The sequence below is a fragment of the Sapajus apella genome, unplaced genomic scaffold, assembly GCF_009761245.1.
Source record: "Sapajus apella isolate SASKATOON/1434 unplaced genomic scaffold, GSC_monkey_1.0 scaffold61, whole genome shotgun sequence".
NCBI lineage: Eukaryota > Metazoa > Chordata > Mammalia > Primates > Cebidae > Sapajus > Sapajus apella.
In genome coordinates, this window is record NW_022437001.1 from 2,623,899 (window position 1) to 2,651,036 (window position 27,138).

At 33.9% G+C, this 27,138-nt stretch overlaps 1 protein-coding gene and 1 pseudogene across 5 annotated transcripts in view; both read left to right on the plus strand.

The window, feature by feature from the left end:
- Positions 1–27,138, plus strand: part of LRBA (LPS responsive beige-like anchor protein) — a 726,864-nt gene that overhangs the window by 552,058 nt on the left and 147,668 nt on the right. For all 5 annotated transcript variants that reach the window (XM_032246531.1, XM_032246532.1, XM_032246533.1 and 2 more), the window contains 3 exons: positions 6,951–7,091; positions 8,095–8,214; positions 26,870–27,022. In XM_032246531.1, coding sequence (XP_032102422.1) covers positions 6,951–7,091; positions 8,095–8,214; positions 26,870–27,022 — 414 coding nt within the window. The remainder of the gene's footprint in view (positions 1–6,950; positions 7,092–8,094; positions 8,215–26,869; positions 27,023–27,138) is intronic.
- On the plus strand, positions 9,172–21,332 carry LOC116529043 (annotated as a pseudogene).

Consider the following 27,138-nt stretch of genomic DNA (forward strand, 5'->3'; position numbering starts at 1 on the left):
TTTATTTATTTATTTATTTATTTATTTATTTATTTATTTATTTATTTTCTTCACTAGAATGGTGGCTGAGGAAGGCCGGTGATGGAGACACTGGGAATCAAATTCATTGGCTTCTCCAAAAAGCCTCAGCAACACAGAAAATTAAAGGCTCCCATTTGGGTTCACAGATGTGGATATACAAATAGAAAAGTTAAAAGGAAGATGAGGCAATAAACTTTGGTGATAACATTTACCTTTTTTGTTCACTTTTTTTAAAAAGCTATTTTTGCCAAGATTATTTTTGCTTTCCCCAAGATAAAATATGCTTTTTTAAAAAATTCATTTTTGATGCCTTCTTCTAAGGTGATATCCACAGACATTATATAGGTCGGCATAAAGACTTTAATAGTATTTTTTCAAAAGAGCATTTAATCTAAAGCTCGCATGAAAGGATTCTAATGGCCTTGCAGAGGACCACACCAATATTTTCATCAGTTGGGGATGCTATTTGTTCTGTGTATTAAGGAGTTGCTGTAAAGATAGTTGATTTATGTAAGACTCATGGAACCGAACCTTTGCTTATATTCAGCAAATGGTAGCATTGTCATCAGATAAAATGACCCCTTTGACATATGTATCATATTTTTTTATTGGAGTCTTCTCAAGCCAAATCATTATTTCCTAATCAAGAATGACTGTCTTTTATTATGTAACATTTCCTGATAGTGTATCCTCTTTTATTCTCTGAATTTGAAATTTTTTAAAATCTGCTAATATATGTCAGATAACTCATGCTTGATGATATTCTGTCCTTTAACCTGACATTTTAATAACAGAGTCCTATAAAAGAACACTGAATTCAGCCATTGTATTCCATTCCTTGCTAGTTTTCCCCCCTTTCTTTGCAGTGGTTTTCTATTTCCTTTGCCCTAATCTACTTTTAGGGAAGAATGAAGTAACATATAACCTCTAATTGCATACACCTTCTTCAGCACTGTAAGGCAGGCTTTATCTGTCATCACAAAATTAAAGGATGTTTCCAATTTCCCAGTCATATCAAATGAAGATGACATTGGCAGATGCCTTTTAGCCAGTCATCAGGATCCTAAGTAGGGTTGTAAAGTAGTCCTGCTCTTTTTGCCTCCCCGTCCTGAGCCTCTTTTCACTTTTGACATATTTTCTTCACTGCTCTGTATACCCATAAAATGTATCTTTATGAAATATTATCCTTTAGCATTTCCAAGCACTCTATTTCTTAGTATTTTGCTTTAGAGTCATCTTCTTTTTTCCTTTTCTTTAACCCTAATTTTTTCTGCTTCTTATTTCCAAACTTTGGGGTTTAATGATTTTCCAAAGAAAGCCTTTACAGAAAGGTGTGAAAAACTCCCTTGAGATTTGGGGTTTTAAAAGAGAAGTTAGCAAACACAAGCAAATCCCCACTTTGTAGAAAATCTGAGACGACTTGCCAATTTCCCAGAACTTCCTTACCTTGAATACCTGTAAGTATGGTCCAGTAGTTTAGAACTTCACCTCTGAAAGGTTGATACAAATTGTAATCATTTATATATAAATTTCAAAAGGAAAGGAGGAATTATAGTTATGGTAACATCCACATGAATAGCATCTACACTTGTTAAGTATTTTTTTGTGTTTACCAGGAGCTCTTCCAAGTGCTTTACATATACTGGCCTTTAAACCAACCTATTAAGTAAAGAAAAATTTTAAAAATTATAGCAAATTTTTGAAATTGGGAAAACCAACTTGTAATACAATAGTTTTAAATACATAACATGGCCCAGAGAAGGGGTTTTGAATACTAGATTTGAATCTTCTAGATTTGTTGATTTTGAGCCAGATTACTCAACCCATTTCTTTACTATTAAAGTAGAAATATCTGGATTACCTATTTATTATAAGAATGCATAATACTGTTTTATACATTACAAAATGTAAGCTGGAGGTATTCTTAATTACATAACTTCAGGTAAGAGTTTCCAAAATTTTAATAAAGAAAGAAAAAAACATACCTTTTCTCTTTACAGCTTTTACTAATAATTAGACCAAAGTCTGTTATGTGCTTTTAAAGGAATCTGTTAATTCAAGCACAAGAAATATCAAGCAACTAATAATCATCTTCTACTACATTGTTTTTAAACAAATTTTACTATGAAAAGCATAAGAAATATCAAGCAACTAATAATCATCTTCCATTATATTGTTTTTAAACTGTCATGCACAGTACTGTTTGTTCTTACACTGCTTTTGTCTTCAGAGGATTGTGATATTTAATCACGGTCTTTCCTAACAGACCCCATTAATTTCATCAGACTTACTTAGTACCTTTTTTTATTAAATATTCTTCATCAAATAACCTGAAAAATAATAATTATTATAATTATTATTATGTACCAGATACTGAACTGGTCACTTTACATGCAGGGATTTTGTTAACTAGTAAAATTACTTCTCAAGGTAACAAAAAATGCTTTTTAAATTGCAGTTTTCCTACAAAACTAATTTTAAAAGTTTCATTTTGCATATCCTGTTTTGAAAGATATCGTTACTATCTCATAAGCAGAATACTTATCACTCTACCACAGATGTCAACTTTGCTATTTGTAAAATTATTAAAATATCCTAAATACCATAATTTTTGGCTATTCATACCATTTTCAAGAATTCTGGTTTTTTAAAATTTGTCTTTCCTACTTTAAGTTTTTATTTCTATTTGTTTTGTTTTGTTTTTTTGAGACAGGGTGCCATCCTGTCACCCAGGCTAAGTATAGTGGCATGATTACTCACTATATCCTCAACCTCCTGGGCTCAAGCAATCCTCCCAAGTAGCTGGAACTACAGGCACATACCACCATGGTCAGCTGATTTCTGATTTTTTGTAGAGACAGGATCTCACCATGTTGCCTAGGCTGGTCTTAAACTCCTAGGCTCAAGTGATCTTCCTGCTTCGGCCTTCCAAAATGCTGGGATTACAGGCATGAGCCACCACACTTGGCCTTTGTTTCTATTTTTAACATATTATTTTGTTGTTAGAACTAATACTCTAAATTTTAAATTATTCTATTCTATTTTACTTAAACTTATTTTTCATTCTATTTTGATTGAGGTCTTTTTCTTAGTTTGTAGAATTAACAAAGCCTTCTGTAATTCTATTTATTTGTTAACCTTTTGTAGTATTTAAATTTTTCTGGATTCTAAAGCTATTTGTGTTTACCTGAAATTATACCACTTTTTATATTATCTAGTCAATACTTGTTTTTACTGATTTTTTTCAAGAAATTATGACCATTTTTAATGGCCAATCTTTTGAGTCACTTTCCTTTAAAATGCTGCTTTTTGAGAAAATTAATTTGTCAGGCTTGTTAAATTATGCAGTAATCTCTCTATAGGATGATGGTGCTAGCATCTTCCCAAACTGACTTACAATTGTGACTGTTAATACACTATGTAAGTAAGAGGAACCATCAGCATTTACTTTTAGTTCTTTTGCAGAGATGAATAAACATCTTGAAATGCTGATTTAGACAATGTTTTAAAAATGCTATGATGCACTTTGGTATATCACTGACTCTTGCTTAGTTAAATGTTTTGCAGCATTATAGCATAGTTGAATTCAGCTCATCTTTTAAGTCAGTTGTCAGAAAAATATGGGCTAGCATGGTAGAATGTATTAGCTCAATACATTGTCTCCATTTTATTATGAAGCTGCTGAGGAAGCTGTGATATACAGCACTGTCATTACAGATCTATTGTTAGGATGGTTCCACAGTCTTCTTTGCACTGCCATTAATTTATAGCAGTAAACAATATGTAGCCTTCCAACTGCAGCAAAGCAGAATCTTTTAATGAGGTGGATGTTATTACCACAATAAATCAGTGCTTTCGCGTAATGTATAATTCAATGTGTGTATTCCCACTGTAAGTTCTCTGAGTAAGCTGATAGTGTATCATTGTCATTGCACAGCTCCACTGGTCTTTTTTTTTTTTTTTTGAGTTTCTTTTATTTGGGGACTTCTTTTTTATATGCTTGCAAATAAACATGGTATGTCTTGATAGCTGTCCTATAGCAGACTTCAGAAACCACTGTAACAATAACAGCCAAAATCAATACTGTGGGTTCTACCAATATGGATCTCTGCAAGATGCCATTTTTTTTCAGATGCTAGTGAAATCAATCCTAATTGGTTTTAGCATTATATTCAAGAAACGTGATTCTATAACTATTGATTTTGGGGGTTACTCATTTGGAGAGTAATAAAAATAGGAGCAGATAAAGTGAATACTTAATATGCTGCAGAACCATACAAAAGGAGCATTGATTCTATTTTTAATTCATATAATTTGTCTTCTAGTGATTTTATTTCTTCTCTCTTTTCTTTTGCATGGCTCATTCTTTAGGGACAGCAACTAAAATACATTTAAAGGCATTTCAAATTGGTTCTGTAACAAAGAAAGAATCCTTGGAGTCAGCTCCATTCTTAACTGACATATATTTAGTAAGTCAGATATGATTCTTTTGTACAGAAACTAATGCTTTAAAAGATAGTATTTTAAATTTGTTTACTGTGAAACTGATGTAAAATGGTCAACTAAAGATTTTTAAAATTTTGCTTGTAAAGTAAAAAATGCCTTAAAATATAATAATATTTATTAAAACCAAGCTATTGAAAGGATGCCAAAAATAAATAGCTTTGAAAAAATAATGAACAATTTAGTAAAGATAACCAAAATGATATATTTAAGATGTTGCTTAAAATTATATAATGTGGGCCGGGCACTGTGGCTCATTACATGGTGGCTGTAATCCTAGCATTTTGGGAGGCCAAGGCAGGTGGATCACCTGAGGTCGGGAGTTTGAGACCAGCCTGACCAACATGGAGAAAACCCCCTGTCTATTGAAAAAAAGAAATTATATAACGTGAAAAGCAGTTTAAAAACTGGTTTGAACAGTATTTCTCAATGCATCCATTTTTAACCAGTATTTTTGACTTATTTTAACATTTTCTCCACAATCGAATAATCAGATATTTTCTTTCTCTTATAAATGAGGAGTGATTAACTCATACATGTTCATAAATGATATAAGGCTAAACCCTGTTTTGTATATTTTTTAAATATTTATTTATTTATTTAGAGATAGGGACTCTCTTTGTCACCCGGGATGGAGTACAGTGGCACGATCATAGCTCACTGCAGGCTTTAAGGTGCCTGGGCTCCTGCAATCCTCCTACCTCAGTCTCCCAAGTAGCCACTACAGGCACATGCCACTATGCCCAACTGATTTTTAAAGGTTTTGTAGAAACAAGGTCTCACTATGTTGCACAGACTGCTCTTCAACTCCAGGACTCAAAGGATCTCCCCCTCAATCTCCCAAAGTACTGGGATTATAGGTGTGAACCACTGCACCTGGCCTCTGTATCTTATTAAAAGAAGTAATCTTATATATCATATCTTTTTCAGTGAATGGGCTCTTACATTTTTAATAAGGAATAGAGATTTTTCTAGAGATCAGAATGTTTTTAGAGAATGAATTATTACTTAAAGCAGTTGATCTTAACATTCTTTGAGCCTTAGACTCCTTTGAGACTCTCAAACATATTCTGTATGTCTTTGTAAGGAAATGTACATGCATACGCATAATCACACAGGATTTTGCTTGCTATTTAATGGATTTCATGTATAACCTAAATGACAGCAGCAGTAGCAAAAATAAATATACAGGTACCAACTAACATTTATTAAGGTTTATCTTATGCTGAGCAATGTGCTAAAGGCAATTATTTCATTCAAACTCTTTTATCCAAATTCTAAAAGATTATCTTAAAAACCATAGTTAGCATTCATTGAATATTGTCAGGCATAGTTTGTTAGACGTTAATGTGCCTACTCATTTTTATCTTCCAAAACAACCTTCTGAATGAAGGTTATTCATTCCAGTGAGCTCAGGGATTTAACCATGTTACTATACTGCTCTGGGACCTCTGCTATAAAGTACTATTTTCCAGTATATGCTCATAATCTGTCTACTATTCTTTATTTATATATATATATATATAAAATAAAGAAGTTAGAGGATAAAACATTAACTATGCAGGCATGTTTTTATCCTCTAACTTCCTTTTTTATATAACATATATGTTATATAAAATATTTATATTTTATATTTATTTATATTTGCTTGCATTAACTATATATATAAACTATATATTATATAGCATAATGTATATGTTATATAAAAAAGAAGTTAGTGGATAAAAATATATAATATTTTATAATAGTTAAATAACTATATATTAACTATATATTATATGTATTATATAACTATATATAGTTAATATATATAGTAAATGCAGGCATATAAAAACCCTATAACTAGAAATTTCTACCAGTGTGAGTGAAACATGCATTTGCAGACATATTTTTACCCTCTGACTTCTGGTTTCACTCACACTAGTAGAAATTTCTAGTTATATCTTAGTCCTGTTTTCCCACAGTTTCTTCCTTGTACTCCATCTCACCTTTCTCCCAGCTTTGTTTCATCCTCTTCTAATAACCCATTATAAGTCAGTCCTTCAGCTTTAAGATTCTGTTTCTTGTTGTTGCTTCTAAGTAACTAAATGAGGTTTTGTAGGTGCTTTCCAAAGTGGTGTATAGCTGATACTTCATGTAATTGTCTTTATGTGATGCTTGTTACGGGATGATTAAATACCTATGTTCCACAAAAGCTAGATTTATGGAGAAATGATGGGTCTATCCATTCACTTACTTAGACATTGTGTTTAACTTGAATTGAAAAATAAATTTGCTTTTCTATATACCCCCAAATGATACTGTGTTGCAGCTTAAATAGTATATATTTTTAAAATTCACTTTTATACCTACAGTAGGATATCATCAGGAGACATGAAGGATGATTACATTTATGTATTCTTGGTTTTTCCCCTCCCTTTTGGCAGCCAATAGGAGCTCTGAACCCAAAAAGAGCAGCATTCTTCGCAGAGCGTTATGAATCATGGGAAGATGATCAAGTTCCAAAGTTTCACTATGGTACTCATTACTCAACTGCAAGTTTTGTTCTTGCATGGCTACTAAGAATAGTAAGTTCAATTTGAATAATACACCATGACTAAATAAGTGTTGTGAAGGATATGCAAAAATTAGAACTCATCAGCATCTTTTTTTGAATACTAAAAAAACCAGTTTAAATGATTAAAGTTATAATTATAAATATCTCTGTCTCTCATTTGGTTTGTATTAACTTAAAAGTGTTTCATCTGGAATTGTATGAACTTTTTTCTTAAAATAGCCTCTTCAGATGGCTATTATCTTACCAGATTATAACTTATAGCATAGATTCTTTTAAAATGTATTCTATTAAAATGAGAACTAAGTATGTTGTTACACAGACATGTATTTATATATTTTGGAAAGTTGTCCCAAATGGAATGAGTTTGTTGGTAACACTAGGCTGTCGTGTATTGATAATATATTGGTTAAACAAGAAATGTTTCTGTGAAATTGAAAGGTGATTCATCTACTAGAAAGCAGTTTCTTTGGGAAAGCATTAGCAGCACATCATTAATTAAAGCTTGTTAGAAGGATACAGGCAGACATAAATCCTAGAAGTAATTTATAGTGCTTAGCTAATTTCAAGCAATTATCCACTAATATGTGTTTAAGTGTTCTTTAACTACGAGGAGGCTTTTAAATCTTCCAAACATTTTTCTTTTCTTAATCATAAATTAAATATTGAGCCATAACAATAGGAAAATTACATACTGGGCTATTCTCTGTACTATGAAGAAAATACATCTAATTTATGTCTGCACGATATTAATAAATTATTCTTGGAAAGGAAGGCTACCTGAAGAAAATGTTGCAAACACCAAATTTTTGAAATATTCAGAAATAATTCTTTTGAGGGAAATATAACTTGAAAACATTAATTTAATAATTTAGGTATGATTTTCATTTTCTACCTAGTTTATATTACTATCTAATGCCTATTAGTTATTAAAATATTTAGATCTAAGGCTTTATAAAATCTACATTTTTATCCATGAGGGAACAAGTGAATTTTTTTAATTGCTATTTTTTTAGGAACCCTTTACAACATTTTTCCTGAATTTGCAAGGAGGTAAATTTGATCATGCAGATCGAACTTTTTCATCAATTTCCAGAGCTTGGCGAAATAGTCAGCGTGATACATCTGATATTAAGGTACAGAAATGTTTTGTTTTATAGTTGTTATTGCCAGTGCATTACTTGTTGAATGAATGTTGAAAATTTTCTCTGCTACCATACATACAGCCCAGCCCTGTTTACTAAAGATAAAACTCAGTAGATAAATCCTTAATTAAATGGCCAAGAATTATAACTGTCTATCTCTCTTGTCTTTCCCTGTAAGTTTTTTTTTCTTTCTTTTTTTTTTTTTTTTTTGGAGGGCGGTGGGGATGGAGTTTTGCTCTATCCCTCAGGTTGGAGTGCAGTGGTGTGATCTCAGCTCACTGCAACCTCTGTCTCCTGGGTTCAAGTGATTCTCCTGCCTCAGCCTCCCAAGTAGCTGAGATTACAGGTATCTGCCACAATGCCTGGCTTTTGTGTGTGTGTGTGTGCTTTTTAAAAGTAAAGACAGGGTTTCACCATTTTGGCCAGGCCGATCTTGAACTCCTGACCTCAAGTGATCCACCTGCCTCAGCCACCCAAAGTGTTCAAAGTATTGGGATTACAGGCACGAGCCACCATGCCTGGCCTCTCCCTGTAAATTGTAAGTAACTATCTCTCCTCTGTCACAATCTGTTCCTCTTTTCTCTCTGTCTCTTGTTTTAGAGTGTTTTTTTTTTTTTTTTTCTTTATCTTTAGAATCTTTTTGTTGAAGGAAATATATAGTACATAGTGTGGATGTAAGGCAGCATGCATAATGGAATTTCGAACTCTTTTTTTTGAGACAAGATCTCACTTTGTCACCCAGATTAGAGGTGCAGCAGCACAATCACAGCTCACTATAGCCTCAGCCTCAACCTTCCAGGCTCAAGTGATCCTCCCACCTCAGCCTCCTGAGTAGCTGTGACCACAGACATGTACCACCATGCTAGGCTAATTTTTTTATTTTTTGTAAAGATGAGATCTCCCTGTATTGCCCAGGCTGGCCTTGAACTCTCTTAAGCGATCTTCCTATCTCAGCCACCCAGAGCGCTGGGATTATAGGTATGAGCCACCATGCCTGACTGGAATTCCAAACTCAATGAATAAAATTATTATAGTCTGAAAAATACCATGAGAAAAATCTCAGATGTAGATATTTAGATTTCCTATATACCTATTCTTAAAATAATTGTGTTTTGCCTGCTGCTGATTCTAATTGCATACCTGACTTTGCTTAGTAGAGTATTCCATTATTAATAAAGCAAAACATGAGTTCTATCTATATGCTGAAAGATCAAAAAAATCAAAAACTTTGCATAGTAGCTAATATAATCCTTACTAGAATATTTCTTCTATCCTTAGAAGTACAGTCTATTTTTGTTTACATGTCTCTTTCTGCAAGGTACTGTGTTAGATCTATTAAGTATAATGAGATATACCTGTGGTTTCGAAGTTCCTTATAGTTTCATGGAGAAATATGACATACATAAATAATTATACTATATAGGAGAAACTATGTGCCAGATGAGAAATATTGGAGTCCAAAAGCAAAAAAGTTATACTTCTAATGTGTATGTTGCTATAGAGTACTTAAAAATCTTTTCAGTATAATGATAATTGCATCTTGATAATTGATAAAGTATCTTAGGTATGATACTTTAAAGTCTACAAAATGTATTCACATCTTACTGTAGAGTACATTGCTTGTGTGAAAGATATTTTATTGAAGAAGATACTATTGTATGCAAAAATATTGAAACATCTATCAGGGCTTTTGATCTCACAAATAATATACTCTGATATACTCTTGAAAAATGTATTTCATACTCTATAAGAATCATCAGTAAATAATTTTTATCTAAACATCCATAAAAGTAATGAAAAAAGTAAATAAGAATAGTTAATATATTTAATAATTTTTTGTTAACTGTTACCTCTAACCTGAAAGGTGTTTAATTACTTATATAACTCTTTTGAGAAATAATAACACAAATGAATGTATTGATAAGCCTGACCTTTTGTTATCACATTGAAAGCTTATGTGTGGGTTTTTTTTTTTAACTTTCCAAATTCCTTTATTTGTTAATCATCTCTTGACCAAATTTTAACATCATTCATAAGTTTGCTACTAGGAACATAAACAATAATGAACTCATGAATTTGAGTATTATTTTTTTCTGCTTTATAATAGCAGTAGTGGATATCTTCAGCTTTCTGCCTCTATCTTTAGTAGACATTCCTGTTCATTTGATGGACTGGAAGTACATATGATGAACTGGAGATACATATGATAGATGCTAGTAGTTTTGTTTCCTCTTTTTCCTGAATCTCAGCCTTTTTCTGTCAAGATTCTTTAATTAGTTTGTGTCTGGTTTCATTTTCTCTAACAATTCTTTAAAATACCTTGCGTGTAAAAAAATAAAAAACAAACCTAAACAAAACAACTGTAACATAAAAAAAAAATCACATGCTCTTCTTTACCTTTCTTCTTCCTTATTTTTCTTATTATTCTTGTTTCATAACAAATAAGGAGTCAAATTCAGCTCCCTCTTATGTTCCAAAGATAAAAGGAAGCTGTATGTTTCATTATGTTTGGAAGCACAAAATTTTTTTTTAGAACTGACTTTGTGAAGCCTGCTGATATTTTTCCTCCATTGTGTATATTCCCCTTCTCTTTCTCCACCCCCTATTCCCTAATATCTGTAGAATAGTAGGTAAGGCACTGATAAATTACCCCCATTTTTATATCAGTAATCAGCTAATTGGGGCCCTAAAACTCAGTGACTTTCAAATACTTTGAAACTATATAATATAAGGTTATATAGGCTATTTAAAGATCTTCCTGTTGGTTCGTCTTTCTAAAACGAGGGATTTAATCATGCCTCTGTTGTTGTTTTGATCCTGCGTCTTTTTAAAATATTACATTTTGACACCTTAGAAAGCACATTTAAATTATTATAATAAATAAAATAAATGTATAAGAACACAGTTAAATTACTATAATAATGTAAATATTTCATTCAGCTATCACATTATATTTCAGTTGGAATCATTATTAGTTATAATTGTCAACTTTCTTTGTATTGTCTTGCTGGAGTTCCTAGAAATACTAAAGAAATGTTAAACAGTAGAGAGGAGAGGGTGAAATATGTTGGTGGGGTTGTAGGAATCATTTTATTGAGTGAATCCTAAAGCATACCTGCCTGATTAAGATAGTATACATACTGTAAAATGTTTTTGTGAGATTTTCTCAAAATAAAATGTAAGGTATGTAGAAGATTTAAGTTTTTTTCAGAAAGAAAAAATAAGAATAGGATAACATTTCTGGTAACTTAACTTTTGCTGAGGGGGAGCTGTTACTTTAATATCTTAAAATCCCTATTTCTTATATTTTGCCAATACTCAAAGAATAATATTACCAAAAATTGAGGTTATTCCTATGAATAATGGTTAAAAATGTTAATTCTTTTTATTTTAAAGAAAAAAGAGATCTTTTTTTTAACTAAAGCAACCTTTTATTTTTAGCACAATTTACTGTTTTTAAAGTTTTGCAGATCATTTATATTCCTCTGCATCATTGGTGATTCCATTTCAGATATGACCTCTCAATGATGGTTTTTATTCCACCTGAAAAAGCAGATCAGTAGTGTTGATCAGTTCTCTAAGGAGGTGTAGAGCTACTCTCTAAAGGAAATATAAGCCACAAATATAAGCCACCTGTGTAATAAAATTATCTTGTATTTTTAAAAGTAAAATTAATTTTAATAATATATCTTAACCATATATATCCAAGATACTATTTCAGTATGTAATTCATATAAAATTATTAGATATTTTACTTTTTATGATACTAAGTCTTCCAGTGGTATTTTACTCTTAAGATGTCCCTATTTACATTACACATCTGTGTTCAAACTAGCCACACATTTTGAGTTCAGGAGCCATTATGGCTAGTGGCTGCTATATTGGGCAGTGCGAGTTTAGGGCATTGTTTTGGAATCACACCAAGGGATAGTTTGGGCTTATAGAAAGAATGCCTTCACCCTTTTGAACAATTATGTTTCTGATGTATCCTTCATCTAAAATGGAACAGACAATCAGCAATAATCTATAATCTTGAAGACTTAAATAGAAAGTATTAAAATTGGGTTGGAGAATCTTCACTGTGATAAATAATATTTTAAAATTCCCAGTAGATTCTGTGTTTTAAATCTTTAAAATTAACTTAAATTTAGAAACTGAGGTTCAGAATAGATTACTTTCTTCAGCCTGAACCTTGAATTATTATGACCAAATTTTGTTTAACAAATGACAGACTCATGAAGTTTAAATGAATTTGACTAGGCAAACATATCTAAATACTGGGTGGATATCTAAGCTTTTCTAGGCAATTTATTGCCATTGATTTTTTGCCCCTACTCCTGAGGTATCCTACTCATTTCAGATACCTTTAGTGTCAATAAATTCAGTCAATCTGACTTGCTGCAGTTTAAATTATTTTCTTTTTCTCCTGTAGAAATGATTACTACTCTGTATTAGAACATAGAAGGAATCATAAATATCATCCCGGTTCATTACTTTGGAATGGGTACAGTAGTAAATGGATTTGAAACGGAGATTGCTGGAGAACCATACTTTTTAGAAACCCTGAGTCTAACATAATATATTATTAAAATATAACCTGTACAAAAAAATCACATACACAGACACAAAAAAAGAATTAAAAAATATATATAACCTGTACAAAAATAAATTAGATTAAAAAGTTTGGAGGAATCCTGAGATATCATTTACTTTTAAAATGTTGTACTTTAATTTTGTTTATCCACTGTCAGACCCTGGTTGTCATACAGCACCAAATATGACACAATTCTTGCCTTCAGTGGACTTTTGCACTAGAAGAGATACCTACAGTAAAACAAGTCCCAGCAATTTCATACAGTAGTTACTCTGTGGGCTCATGGATACAGCATCTGAAATAAAGAGAAGGGAGAGGAAGGAGGAAATTCAGGACCAATCATGTGGGGCCTTCTGTTTTATGAAAGTGGTTGAACTTTATCCTGGGTGCAGTGGGGAGACGGGAGAATTTGAAGCAGAGAAGTGACATGAATAGATTTTATGCTTTTAAGAGATCACAGTGATTGGTGTTGAAATATGCATTGCCCTTGTATATGGCCCACAGTGGAAGTAGTCAGTGTTGTTAATTAGGCAAGGAGCAGTGAAGGCTTCTTCAGTATTGACAGTGGGGCTAGAGAAATGTGGATAAATTTAAGACATATTTAGAAGGTAATTGTTAGGATTTGGTAATTGATTTGTCTTGTAAAATGAGAGAGGAAGAGCGAAAGATTAAATTTGACTTGCGTGTATATATGTAGCACAGAAGAAAGAACAAGTTTTGTTAAGTCATAGATATTTAGCTCCCTGCCTTCAAGAAGAAAACTATGAGAAGTTAATTAAAATCCCCCAAAACACATGTATTTAGGCTAGCATTTATTAGTTACTTACTATATTTAATATATAGTAGAGAGCATTTAGAATTAATAAGATAAACATAGTTATTTAGTTAACATATCTCTCCAGATGAAAAAGACAGGCATATATAAAATAATTTTTAGTACAAATTAGATAGTGATATAATAAGATATAAACAAAATTAAATTAATTCTGACTGGGGGAGACAAGATTGCAAATGACTTCACAGAATAAGTGATTTTTGAGCTGTATCTTAAGGGATGCGAAAGAGTCTAACAGACCTCCCACATTTATGTCTCTAGCCTGTATGTTTCTCCTGATATCTGACTCCCTCCTTGACATCTCCATTTGAATATATAAACTGTATCTGAAATGTAACATGCTCAAAACTAAATTCCTGATCTTCATTTCTTCAAACCTGTTCTTACAGTCTTCCCCATATAGTAAATGGTTTCCTATTTGAGTATAAGCTGAAATCTTTGCAATGTAAGACCCTACACCACCTAACTCCCTTGCACAATCCTATTACCTCTTGAGCTCTTCTGTTTGCCATTCCATTCACTCTGTTCTAGCTAAACAGGGCCTACTCAGCGTCCTTCAAATACTTCAAGTACTTCAGCACCTTTGCTTTTCCTTTACCTTTCACCTGAGGCGTTTGTTTTAACCTTTAAGAACTCATTCTTCATCCCTTTCAGGTTTTTGCTCAGATGTCACCTTCTCAGTAAGGTCTTCTCTCTCCTTCCTATTTAAAACTGTACCCCTTACCTCATACACTTTTACTTACTCCCTGACTTCATTTTTCTTTATGTCACTCACCATCTGACATATGTATCTTATGCTTATTGATTTATTATGTCATATCCCATTTGAAATTAGCTTCACGAGAGCCTGAATTTTTGACTGTTTTGCTCATTCATTTATCCCTAGAACCTTGAATGGTGTTTGGAACATAGTGGGTAGTAAATTAAATATGTATTATATTAATAACATGATTAAATGAGGAAGAGTGTTCTGAGCAAGGGAAGTGAAATGAACAAAGCTCAGAAAAGATGTTTGGCACATTGGGAAATGCTTATTGATCTGCTAATTGGTCTTATATTTTGGGTATGTAGGAAACATAGAAACAGTTTCTGAAAGGCAGTTGAGTCTAATATGAAGGCCTTTGGTAACAGTCTAAAAATGCTTGATTTAATTTTATAAGCCACTTCAGCAAGTATCAGGCAGATAATAGAGATGATTGGCTTTGCAATCTGCCTGATCTGTGTCACAGGTATTAAAGATATGCAAACAAATGAGCATTTGGTTGACTGAGGGACAGGAGGCCTAAAGCTTCTCTAAGAGCAACTGAAAGAGCCTGAGAAAAGTAGAGAGGTAATTTGTGGAGAAACCCAGAAGGATACTGCAAAACCTAAATGGGTATGTCCTGGATGTGGAGGGGGACTACTAACATCTCATTTTTTAGGTTGGGATTTTCTGTCCACAAGAGAACTGGCAACTGGATGTCATATGCTGATCAGAAGTTGTTAATGATTCATTTTTCTATATTTTTACAATTAATACAGATTGAGTTATTACTGCTGTAGCTTTGCAAAAGAAAATGGACTTGGATTTTTCATTTAAAAACCTATTTAATAATATAATATGCATCATTGATGGTGAATGTAAAATTTGTATTAAGTTATGAAGTTAGTAGGGTCAGTAAAGTATATTCTATATTCACAGTTAAGTAAATAGAATGTAATTAAATCCTGAGACAATATTCATTTAAAAATAAATGATTATGCAGTAATATTATATGAACTCATATATAATGTAATATTTTAGCCTTAAAAGTTAACCCTTAGAAAGTTTTAAGTGTACATATATATGTTAAATAATAATACACTGTGGAGGTGATCATAGAATAGTTTTGTGGCTTGTGAGATTTGTAAAACATGAGACCTTTGACTTGCCCTCTATTACCTCAGAAATCCCAGAGGTCTGCAATCTGAAGATAAATTAGGTTTCTTTTTTCCCTTAGCAGCACATCTTCTACTATGTTAATACATTCCATGGATGCTGATATCATCAGCATTAGGCCCATTTATAAGAAAGTGCTTAGCTACAGTTAATAGAACATAATTGATGGAAATGTATTTCTTAATGTATTTATTTTTTTAAAAAACTTAAACTTTGATGATTTAGTAATTTTCTTAGTAAAAACAACCTTCATCCTGTTTTCTGACATCTTTTTAAAATAATTTAGAATTTATAAAAATGCTGAAAGTAAAATTAAAATATTTTCCTTATTCATGCGCTTGCACATTTTCAACTTAAGCCCCCCTTCCTATCTTCCCTACCTCTCTCCTTCTATTTTTTACTAGCCTCTCTTCTTTTCATCAGTGAGCCAAACTTTCTCAAATGTTAGTTTATCCTTGCTTTTATACATAACTTAAACATAACTTGTGATTTGTTAACTTAACCACATCTCTTTGGCCCTTTCCCTCAAATATCAGTAGGTTAAATGATGAACCTTCGTGCTAATTTGTTTCAGTATTAAAATTTGTACTGTCTGCAATGAACTACATTTTGCTCATTGATAAAAATTACTTGAAACCCTGAATATTTTTCTTCTCATGCTATTTATATGCTATACAGGAACATTAGAACCCTATTAAGATAGTTGGAAAATATGCATATTTTCCAGAATTATAATACATATGTCAAGTGTGATTTGTTTTTTGACTGGAGATCTTATTTTTTTGTTCAACTAAAAATGTAGACTGTTCATTAATGTGCTCTTAGATACTGAGATGAGTGGTTCTTCTCCCATGCTAAATATATATCTACTACTCCCTCCAGAAAGGGTTTAAGGTACATATTTTATTTGTACCTTCTGTTATGGCAGTTACAGCTTGCTTTTTGTTTGCATTATTAATGTCCATTATTTCTTTCCAAATTATAATTTATTTGGAAATGGGGTCTAGAACAGCAAAAGGCCCAATGAAGATGTCCATTCAAAAATGGAAGTCAAAAATGTGTTGAAAGCAAGAAAGAACCATCAATTATTGGGGATATTTATCATAATATGAAGCATGTTAAGCCCTAGTGTCATTGCTAATAAAAAAAATAATATATTTGTTTTGAATGTCATAGTTACTTGGCAGGAACTATTAAGTCTCAAATATTTTTGTGGGCATATATATCTTTAAAAGTAAGTTTTGTTAAGCATTCTTAGAATTATGTTAAATGCTTTTATGATTGGGCATAATTCAGTGAATGACCTGTTGGCTTTAAGATTTGGGTAAGTTGAGTCTGTAATTTGGGATTTTTATCACATTATCCCATATGAGCCTCACAACAAACCCTGTGGTTTTGAAATGGCAATTGAGGTGAGTAAGGGTCACAGAAATTCAATTAATTTGAGTGCATGTGACAGTAAGTTCAGTAGAGGAGACTCAAACCCAATTATTCTTTCTGTATCAGATTGAAATAAATTATCATTTACCTATTGATTTATAATCCATTATTTTTCTTTATTTTAATGCATTTGAAGTAACAATTTTATAATATCTAAAACCACATAATATTTTTTGGGTTGATCTAGAAGGATTATAGATTATTTTTACTTTTCTAATTTTGAAAATGATTGTTTTTCTTTTACTATAGGAAAAATAGCATTTTATCTACCAAATAATGAAAAAGTAAATTTATATGTCAACTTGAAAGCTTTCAGATATGCAGTTGATTTAAAATAACTATTATAAATACAATTCAGTGTACTTGATCTCAAGTGAATTTTTTAAAGTTTTTATATTTGTGGGCTAACCAAATACTTGAAAATTAAAAATGTATGAAAACATACACCTTATATTTTTATAATATATTGTTCATCAGCTCTTTTTTGTTAATTAAGAAAGCTTATTTTCAATTTTTATCATTTTTTCAGTGGTGTAAAGCTAACATTTTGCTTTCACATCTTTTTACTGTCAGTGTTCCTAAGCAGTGCACCTTAAATTAGTTCACATCTAATTTATCATGCTTCTATTTGAGTTGTCAGGATTTCATATTTAGGAACAATAAAATGAATATTTAATTTTAACTCTAAAGGACCATCTTCATTTTTATTAGTTTTGATTATCTTGTTTATTTTTGGTTGATAGATTAGTAGTTGGCATGTTTGCCCCAATACGTTGAAGTTTTAGGTTTAGTTCAGTGCATAGAATTTGTGCCTATTAAAAGGAGAATCATACAGCCTGGCTGCAAAGGTCATTCATATCAGTGGAAATTATACCTTAATAAAGAAAACTAAAGCATATGTGTGGTCACAACCAATCCTTGTCATTATGCTATGAAAGCTTTGGGATTTGTGATCAAAGCAACGGGCTTATCCTGAAATGTGGTATAACCTCTGGTTGAACCTTTCAAATTTTTATTTTAGGAGATGATACTCTAAATGTTGGCCATGTTACCTGCCTCTAAGACCTATCTACCTAATTAAGTGATAGAGATTAAAATTATTGTGAAAAAGCCAGAAGAAAATGTATACTGTAAATGTATCTGTCTTCTGTCACTGTTGTTTACTTATCATTTTCCACTGATGTTTTAAAGAATTGCCGAACATGTGTTTTCTATCCAGAGCTGACTGTTCTGTTCTGATGAATATAAAACATACTTCACTTTGTAAATGCGCATTAAAAGTATTAGAAAGGTATAATCTTTGACTCTGTTACTACATTTCATCTGTCAAAAGAGATAATTTTGAACTGTAATATTTGGTATTGTATCAAGACATGGTTCTTAGAAAAATGCTTTTAGGATTAAAATGGAATTCTACTGTATAACTTAAATGTCATTGTCATCGACAGTAAGATTTTGGCTGTATATATGCTTATTTATTTTGTTACATGTTGGTATATCTCAGTTGAGTTCAGCATGTTTATTTCATATTAAGAGAGTATTGAACTCTTATCACTGACGTATGCAGATTTTCTTGTGATGAGACTGCAATAGAGTTTACATACAGCACGTCCTCAAATAATGTCATTTCATTCAATGTTTTGTTATAATGCTGATAAAAAATAATATCAATTCATGGCCAGGGCCGCTGTCTGTTGGGTGTTCACAGGTTCTCCCCATGTCTGTGTGGGTTTTTTCTAGGTACTCTGGTTTCCTTTCACATCCCAAAGATGTGCACATGTGGTAAACTGGTGTGTCTACATGGTTCCCATCTGAGTGAGTGTGTGTGTTTGTGTGTGTGAGTACTCCCTGCAATGAGATGGCAATTGGTGTCCTGTCCAGGGTGGGTTCCTGCCTTGTGCCCTGAGTTGCCAGGGTAGGTATAGGCCACCTGCAACCCTGAAGTGGCATAATTAAGTAAATAATTATCTTACTTGTTTTTATTAATCTTTCTTAGATGTATATATAGCTCACATTTATGTCAGCATTTAATATTAGAAGAGTTTTGGGTCTCTATTTAGAAGTTTGGTGATGTTTTTGTGGCCATTGAAATATGCCGTAGGAACCTAACTCATTTATATCAATTAGCCGGTGGTAAAATTGGTTTTGTTATATGTCATTTTACAAAATGTTGCAGTTTCCAAGAAGCCATCGATGACAGTATTTCCTGTGTATATGCTCATTCTCTTACTAATTTAATTGTGCTAATTTGATGTTCTTCATACTGTATGTAAAATCTTTATGATCTGTCTCCTCAGTATTTGTTTTTTAGAAATGTTTGTCATATTTTAAATTAACGTAAAAAGTCCTCAATCTCATGGATCCTTCCATTTAGAGGGAGTTACAAACAAGCAGTTATAATATAGATTGATGAGTTCTGTGTTAGGGAAATACAATGTATTACGATCTTTTCCCTAAAGCTTTGTCTGGCCACCTCAACTTTTAGATATAATATTCTCATTTGAACTTCTGGAGTGCTAGTTGTTTTCACAACCTGTTTTCTCTTAAAAATATATCATTTCACTCTTACTGATTTAGATCTGTATTCTATAGGGGGAAGACACTCATGTTTATGTATCCCAGACCCTAACACAGTTAGTTCTCCCTAAAGAATAAGAACTAACTTACAGGGGCATTCCCTAAGGGGACGGAGCCTGTATGGGCCCTGACACTGAGAAATCTCCCCTCAGAGCTGGAGTGGCTGTGTTGGCTGCCCAGCGGTGCTAGGTTGGGCCAAGGGGCCTCCCACTCTGATCTGGGATGCCAGAAAGGCCGTTGGTGAGGAAATTTCACCATTTGGTCTCCCCCTTTGTGGGCCAGTGGATGGTCAAGACGGGTTAAGAATAAGAAGCTACAGCCCATCAGCCTCCAGTGTCTGTGGCTCCAGGACACCCAGGTCTGTAGAAAGAAATTATTCCCTAGATTTGATCCAGATGAAGAAATGGGGCCCACTGGCAACAGCCTATCGCCAGAGCCTCCACACAAAGAAGTGCAGAAGGAAGGGACTGTGGACCCAAAGCAGGCCCGGGAGCACAGCGGGCAGAAGACCCTGTGGATCCTCACCAGAGCTTGTCCTCCAGGAGGAGGATGATTCTGAGTGTTTGGAGGGAGACACCCCTGCAGGAGATGCTGGGAAGTGGCTGCGTGTCAGCTTTGTTTTGTTTGGCAGTGTTTGGGTGAACAAGTTCTCCAGAGCCAAGAAAGCCAACAAGAGGGGGGACTGGAGGGATCCTGCCCCAAGGTGGGTCCTGCACTTTGGTGGTGGTGGCTTCCTGGCATTTTAAAATTGTTGGATATCTTGGAGCTCTTTCCCAACGATCACATCCACCTGTGACACCCTGTCTGAGAAGTTCTATAGAAGATAAACCTTAGAAGCTCTAGGCCAGGCTCAGCCTGTCTGCTCTACACTGTTGGACCAGAGATCCTTTTCAGGGCTAGGGAACATCATTAAGAATGAAGTCTTGTACAGAGCCAGGATCTATCCATCCCTTCCTTTGGTTCAGTCCTAAGTTCCTTGCTGGGGAGGCCCTGGTGGATCACGTGGTGGAATTCAGTACTGCCTTGCTGCAGGGCAAGTTCTGGGCAAACTGCAGCACAGACATGTCTACCAGAAAGAACAGTGGCCTCCTGGCTACCAGGTCATGAAGGAAGTGTTTGGGCCCCCAAGTGGGTTGTAGAGACTCACCTGGTAGTGCCCACAGTGCCAGCCCCAGTTGTTGGAGGAGCAGGAGCAGCATCAATTCTCCTAAGGAACTTTCGGGGTGCTCTTCATGGAACCTTGCCCCTTAGGGAACCTGATGTCTAAGTGTCCAGATAGGAGGATGTGGGCAGGGACAGGGTGCAGAAGATAGTGTGGGTCAGGGTGCTGGTACTATAATATTCATCTCCTGGAGTTATGTTGAAGGCAGAGTTTTCATAGGGTTAGATTTTCCTTTTCTAGTTCAGTTAGTTCTTCCTATTGAATTGCACCATTGTGAAAGATGAGAAAAATCATGATAATGGGTAAGGGGAAAACCTCCCGGAAGGTAATGGGGAAGGAAAAGGAAAGCCTATGGGAAATAGCTGTGCTCCTAACATGGCTTTGCAGATGATGTGGGTTTTTTTGGTTTTTGTTTTGAGACAGGGTCTTGTTGTCTCCCAGTCTAGGGTACAGTAGCATGATCTCAGTTCAATGCAGCCTAGTCCTCCCTGACTTAAGCAGTCCTCACCTCAGCCTCCAGAGTAGCTGGGACTACAGGCATGTGCCATGATGTCTGGCTGATTTTTGTTTGTTTTTTACAGAGATGGGGTCTTGCCATATTGGCCAAGCTGGTTGTGAATGCCTGCACTCAAGCGATCCTCCCATCTTGGCCTCCCAAACTGTTGGGACTGTAGGTGTGAGCCACCATGCCTGGCCAGCTCCTGTATCTGTTTGTTTGTTTGTTTGTTTGGCAACTTTAGTTGATTTTAAGGCCCTCCATTTTGGAAAGCAAGAAAAGAGGGTTTTTTTTCCTTGTTCCCCTGGAGGATCCAGGGATGAGGATAGAGTGGCCTGAGAGCAGTGCTTGGATTCAACCTCCTGCTGGACACAGACACCAAGAGGGTGGTTGGAGCAGGGAGCTGCACCTTTCTGGGGTGCCCAGTGATCTGTAGAGAAAAGCTGCTTGTTTGCTCCTTAAGTTAGTGTATTTGTGACTGTTGATATGTTGAACAATTCAGGAATCAAGGGCTGTGGAGAAACTCCCTCAGGTTATTGGCAAACAGGTAAATGAAGCTAGGACAGTAACATGAAAAAAAAGCTCTCTGTTAAAAAAAAAAAGAGTAAGAACTAAATAAATGTGGTTTCTTTTTTGTGATAATAATGTGATACATCACCCTTCATTTCTACATAAGGTTTGAATCATATAATTAAGAGGGGTTTTTATAAGTTTGATTCTTTTAATAAAAAATAACATTTACATTCTATTTGTATTTCTGCCCATACTGAATTCTTTCTGCATTTTGTGTGTGTATATATATATATATATTTATATATGTTAGTGTATACATAAATAAATGTATACATATATTTATATGTTATATGCTTATATGTAATTATATATGTATTATATATGTGTATTTTTTTTTTTGAGATGGGGTCTTGCACTGTCACCTAGGCTGGAGTGCAGTAGTGTGAACACGGCTCACTGCAGCCTCCTGGGCTCAAGCAGTCTTCCCACATCAGCCTCTCGAATAGCTGGGACTACAGGCACAGGTCCATGCCACCATACCCAGCTAAATTTTTTAATTTTTTTTATAGAGACAGGTCTTGCCATGTTGCTCAGGCTGGTCGTGAACTCCTGGAAATAAGCCATCCTTCTCTTTTGGCCTCCCAAAGTGGTGGGATTACAGGCCTGAGCCATGGTGCCTGGACTAGAAATATACTATCATGGCCGGGCTTGGAGTCTCATTCTTGTAATCCCAGCACTTTGGGAGGCCGAGGTGGGCGCATCACCTGAGGTTAAGAGTTTGACACCAGCCTGGCCAACATGGTGAAACCTCATCTCTACTAAAAATTAGCCAGGTATGGTGGTGAGTGCCTGTAATCTCAGCTACTCAGGAGGCTGAAGCACGAGAATCACTTAAACCCAGGAGGCATTGGTTGTAGTGGACCAAGATCACACCAGTGCACTCTAGCCTGGGTGACAGATTTCCTTAGGAAATCACAGATAAAATCCATAGTAATTAAATGGAAACTGATGAGTTACTACCATTCCATCTTAAAAAAAAGAAAGAAAGAAAGAAATACGTTATCAGTTAATATATTGCTAACTTTTTACCATTATTGAAATAGAGATAAAATTATAACCACCAACTCAAGTGTACAAGAAATATCCTAATTTGAACTCAGCCCTTCCTCATATTAAGCTGGTGAGAAATTCCTTCATAGTTATTAGATGGGTGGGGCAGGGACCTTCTTTTCTCAAGGCTTAAATGAGAATCCAGGCTTATGTATACCTAGAAAATTGGCCTTCACATCTTTAGTCCATCATCATCATCATTAGTCATATTTTTATTGTCTAAGATACACATGATCTTTTGGAGGCAAGCAGCTCTGCTGAGTATACCAATTTAGTGTTAGAAAATATTTGCTGATACCAAAAGCCCTGATGCCAACAGACTAGCTTCCCTGTATGCACCATGCATGGGGCCACATGTACAGGAGGCAGATTGTTTTCCATGAAAGGGCACTTGATTGAGAGAAAGAATGGAAGCTAAAATCCAGCCTGTACTTGCTCCATTTCCCAAACTGAATTCTCTTAGGGCTGCATTAGCCTAGAAGTGTTGCCTTTTTCTAATTCACATAGAGGAACTGTATGGGGATATAGTCACCTTCTCACCATTCCCTATCCTCTGGGTTCCTGCCTAACCTCTTCATCTCTTCTCCTTTCCCCCAGGCTGGGTTTAAAAAAAAAAAAAAAAAAAAAAAAAAGCTAACTGTAGATTTTGGAAACTTGCTTACCTACTCTGTAAAAAAATTATGCCTCTTTCTTCTTTGGCTTCTCTGTCTAAAAATACTAACATTGCACTCTTCCTTCACCTGGATACATCATATAGTCTCTGTTTGCTTAGAGTTTCACACAAGAATAGAAGATGCCTTCAAGAGGCCTCTGCTCTGGACCCTGCAAATGTTCTCAAAACAGGAAATGCCTGACTACTCTCTTAAAATTTAGGTGAAGGAAGTGAGAGGAGAAAAAAATAGAGTGAAATGCAAATTCATATCTTGATAAATTTCAAGTGAAATGTTGAAAGCTTAATTTTTTAATTTTTAGCGTTTAGATTTTTAATTTTGAAATATGTTTACAATGCTTGTTGCACAAAATTTACATAAAATGTTTCCTTACGAAATCACAGATAAAATCCATAGTAATTAAATGGAAACTGATGAGTTACTACCTCCTTCCCAGCATGATAGAAATTATGTAGCTGAAAGACTTGAAAGTTTGAAATTGCTTTCTTCATATCACTTATTAAAAAATTATGGTTTGTTTTATGGGTGGTTTGGCTCCATTTAATTTCTAGTTAAATTAATTGAATTTATATTTAGGTTAAGGTGTCAATATTAAGGTAACATAATAATTCATAATAAATTTGTATTTAAAAATAAATTGGGCCAGGAACAAAATATGTTTCTCGGAGGAGCTTGAAGCCAGTAGCTTAAGACCAACCTAGGCAACATAGTCAGACTCCATCACTGCAAAATATTTAAAAATTAGCCAGACATGGTGGTATATTCCTATAGTCCTTGCTACTTGGGAGGCTAAGGTGGAAAGATTGAGTGAAGTTTGAGGTTATAGTGAGCTATGATTGTGCCACTACTGTATTCCAGCCTAGGTGACAGAGTGAGAGAGACCCTGTCTCTTAACCAGGAGAATGAAAAAAACAGAACTTGTGGAGAATATTTGTTTTCAGCAAATAAATTTTTTGTCAATTTGTTGAGTAACCTGAATAAAATAATAGATGTAGAAGATATGGACAAATATACAAAATCATAATATTTTGGTGCTATATATTAGAAAGATTGAAAACTTCATTTTTGTGGCAATTGCTATGAAATGTCATTTTTTCCTTCTGCTTTCTCAAATTCGTGTTGGTAAGAGTACTATTTTTGTATATGTTTACTATGTATATGCATCTCTGATTTATGATAGAAGTGACCAATCTCCCAAATTTTAAAACTCTGAAGAAAACTAGCACTTAAAATTCAGGCATTAAAATTATTTTGTTTTGAATCTAGGAGAATTATAAAACAAGAGCATTGTGGGTATAACCGGCAAAAGAGGGACAATCAGTATCTTCTAATCATTGTAGGATGTCGATGGGCGCGGTAGTGGACAGCGGGTATTACTGAAATGAGAATAATTTGTATTTAAGTAGCAAATGCTGCTTTTGATTGTCAATGAACAAGGAAAGCATGTTCCTCCCTCTTGTAAAACAAGGCCTGACAATAGTAACATTCATCTTCAATAGCACAAGTATTATGAAGTGAAAATAAGATATTTTGATAAAATATGTCAAAGTTGGAAATTAATTGAATACACACGTCAGCAAATTAACACTAGAAAATTTTAAAGTGATTTATTGGGATAAATCACAACATTACAAAAATTCTCTTTGGATTAATTTTATTTATATAACAATTGCTATATGAAGAGAGATAAATATCCTATATATATGAAAGGTATAGTTATTCAGGAGAACCAGTTGTTTTCTCATTGTGAATGTGCTAAAAGTTTAGAGGTTTTTTTTCCTTTTTTAAAAAAATCACTTTGTATATATGTTAAAAACTTATATTTAATATATTTAGCACCGTATATACTCTATAAGTAGAACCCAGGCTTATTTGATGACTAAGGACAAAGGCTTTCTAGTTAAACAAGTCCTGGTCCAACTTCCATATTTATAATATATCAACTGTTAACCTTGGACAAAGTACTTTTTTGAGCCTTAGTACATTTTTTAAGTGGAAATGATTGATACCTTACCTTGGAAAGTGTTTGTGAGGTTAAATGTAATATGGTTTATTAAGAGTTTATTCATTTATGGTATGAGAGTATGACTCATACCGTACAATAAGCATTCGCTCAAACAAATTGGATATGGCTTTTTTGCTGCAGAAAATAACACACATCTGTCTTTTCCCCTTTTGTCAATTAGAATTATATGCCTTGTTTTTGAAGATGAGAATCTTAAAATTTTTGTGTGATTATAGTCTGATTGTATTTATAGCTGAGCTTTAAACAAGATCTTTTTTTAAAAAAATGTTCAGTTTAAATGCTTTTTAAGTCTAATGGTCAGGTGGTTGTCAGCCATTTGGAGGGAGAACAAGCTCATTTCTGCCCTGCTTAGTTAATGATTGTGATTGTAAACAAAGGATGTACAATTCAAAGTCAGACAACATTTCACATGGATGATGGAGGTGATAATAGGTTAATTCCTGCTGGATTTTTTTTCCCCTGTTCTGGCAAGTTCATACTGACCTTATCCAAAATCTGATGACCTCCCTATTTTACTCAACTGTTTGGAAAGCCGGGCCTGCCATAGCTGGCCCTGAGGGGGTATCTGAAAGACCACTGAACCACTGACCCATGTCAAGACTGGATTTTAAGTCTGATCTTCAGAGCCTCTGAAATAGTTATATATGGGGTTTATTACACACAAAGGGCTAAACAGCTGCATTTTTCTGCTTATTAAATGTTGTTACTGAAGTCACATATTGTATTTACTCAGTTTCTCATGCAAGTCATTTTCTAGACCAATTATAAATTTTGATCTTTTGTCAGAGTTGGTATCTTTAAACTTGACTGTTTTGAAGCGTGAGGAAAATGTACTGATAAACCATGGCTAAAATGTAATTATCTTTCTGGTTTATGAAGAGACCAAGGCAGTGGCATTTTAATGCTTATAAAGATTTTGGGGTTTTCTGGCAAAAATTCCATATACCTCATAAAAAATCTAGTTAGGTTGTCATTATTGTTACAGCATGGTAATTTCTGTTTATATCTTGTCAAACCTCAGTTATTACTCAAATATTTCTGTTTAAGAGTTTTGAGGTTATGAGACATGTCATGAAGGAAAGCCTATGAGATGTATTTATACAAGTAAGATGTTATTTAAATTGGGTTGGATAGGATCTGTCTGCCTTATGAGAAACTGTGACAAGGCTATGATATTCAATGAAAAAAAAATTTCACTGTGTTTATTTTGTTCTTCTGAACAACAGAAAATGATCAGGTCCTTTTTTTGAATATCTAGTCAATATCCTACCATTTATATCACATTGTCTTTTATTTTTATGTAGGAGTTGATCCCTGAATTTTATTATCTCCCAGAGATGTTTGTCAACTTCAATAATTATAATCTTGGAGTGATGGATGATGGGACAGTAGTGTCTGATGTCGAACTTCCTCCTTGGGCCAAAACCTCAGAAGAATTTGTCCACATAAACAGATTGGTAAGATAGTAATCATCTACTCTGTCTGTCATGAGCCTTTGCTCAAAGCATCTTTCATGTGTTGGTGTATAATCATTAACCCTTGCTCTTCTGGACAAACCTGTAGATGATAGACT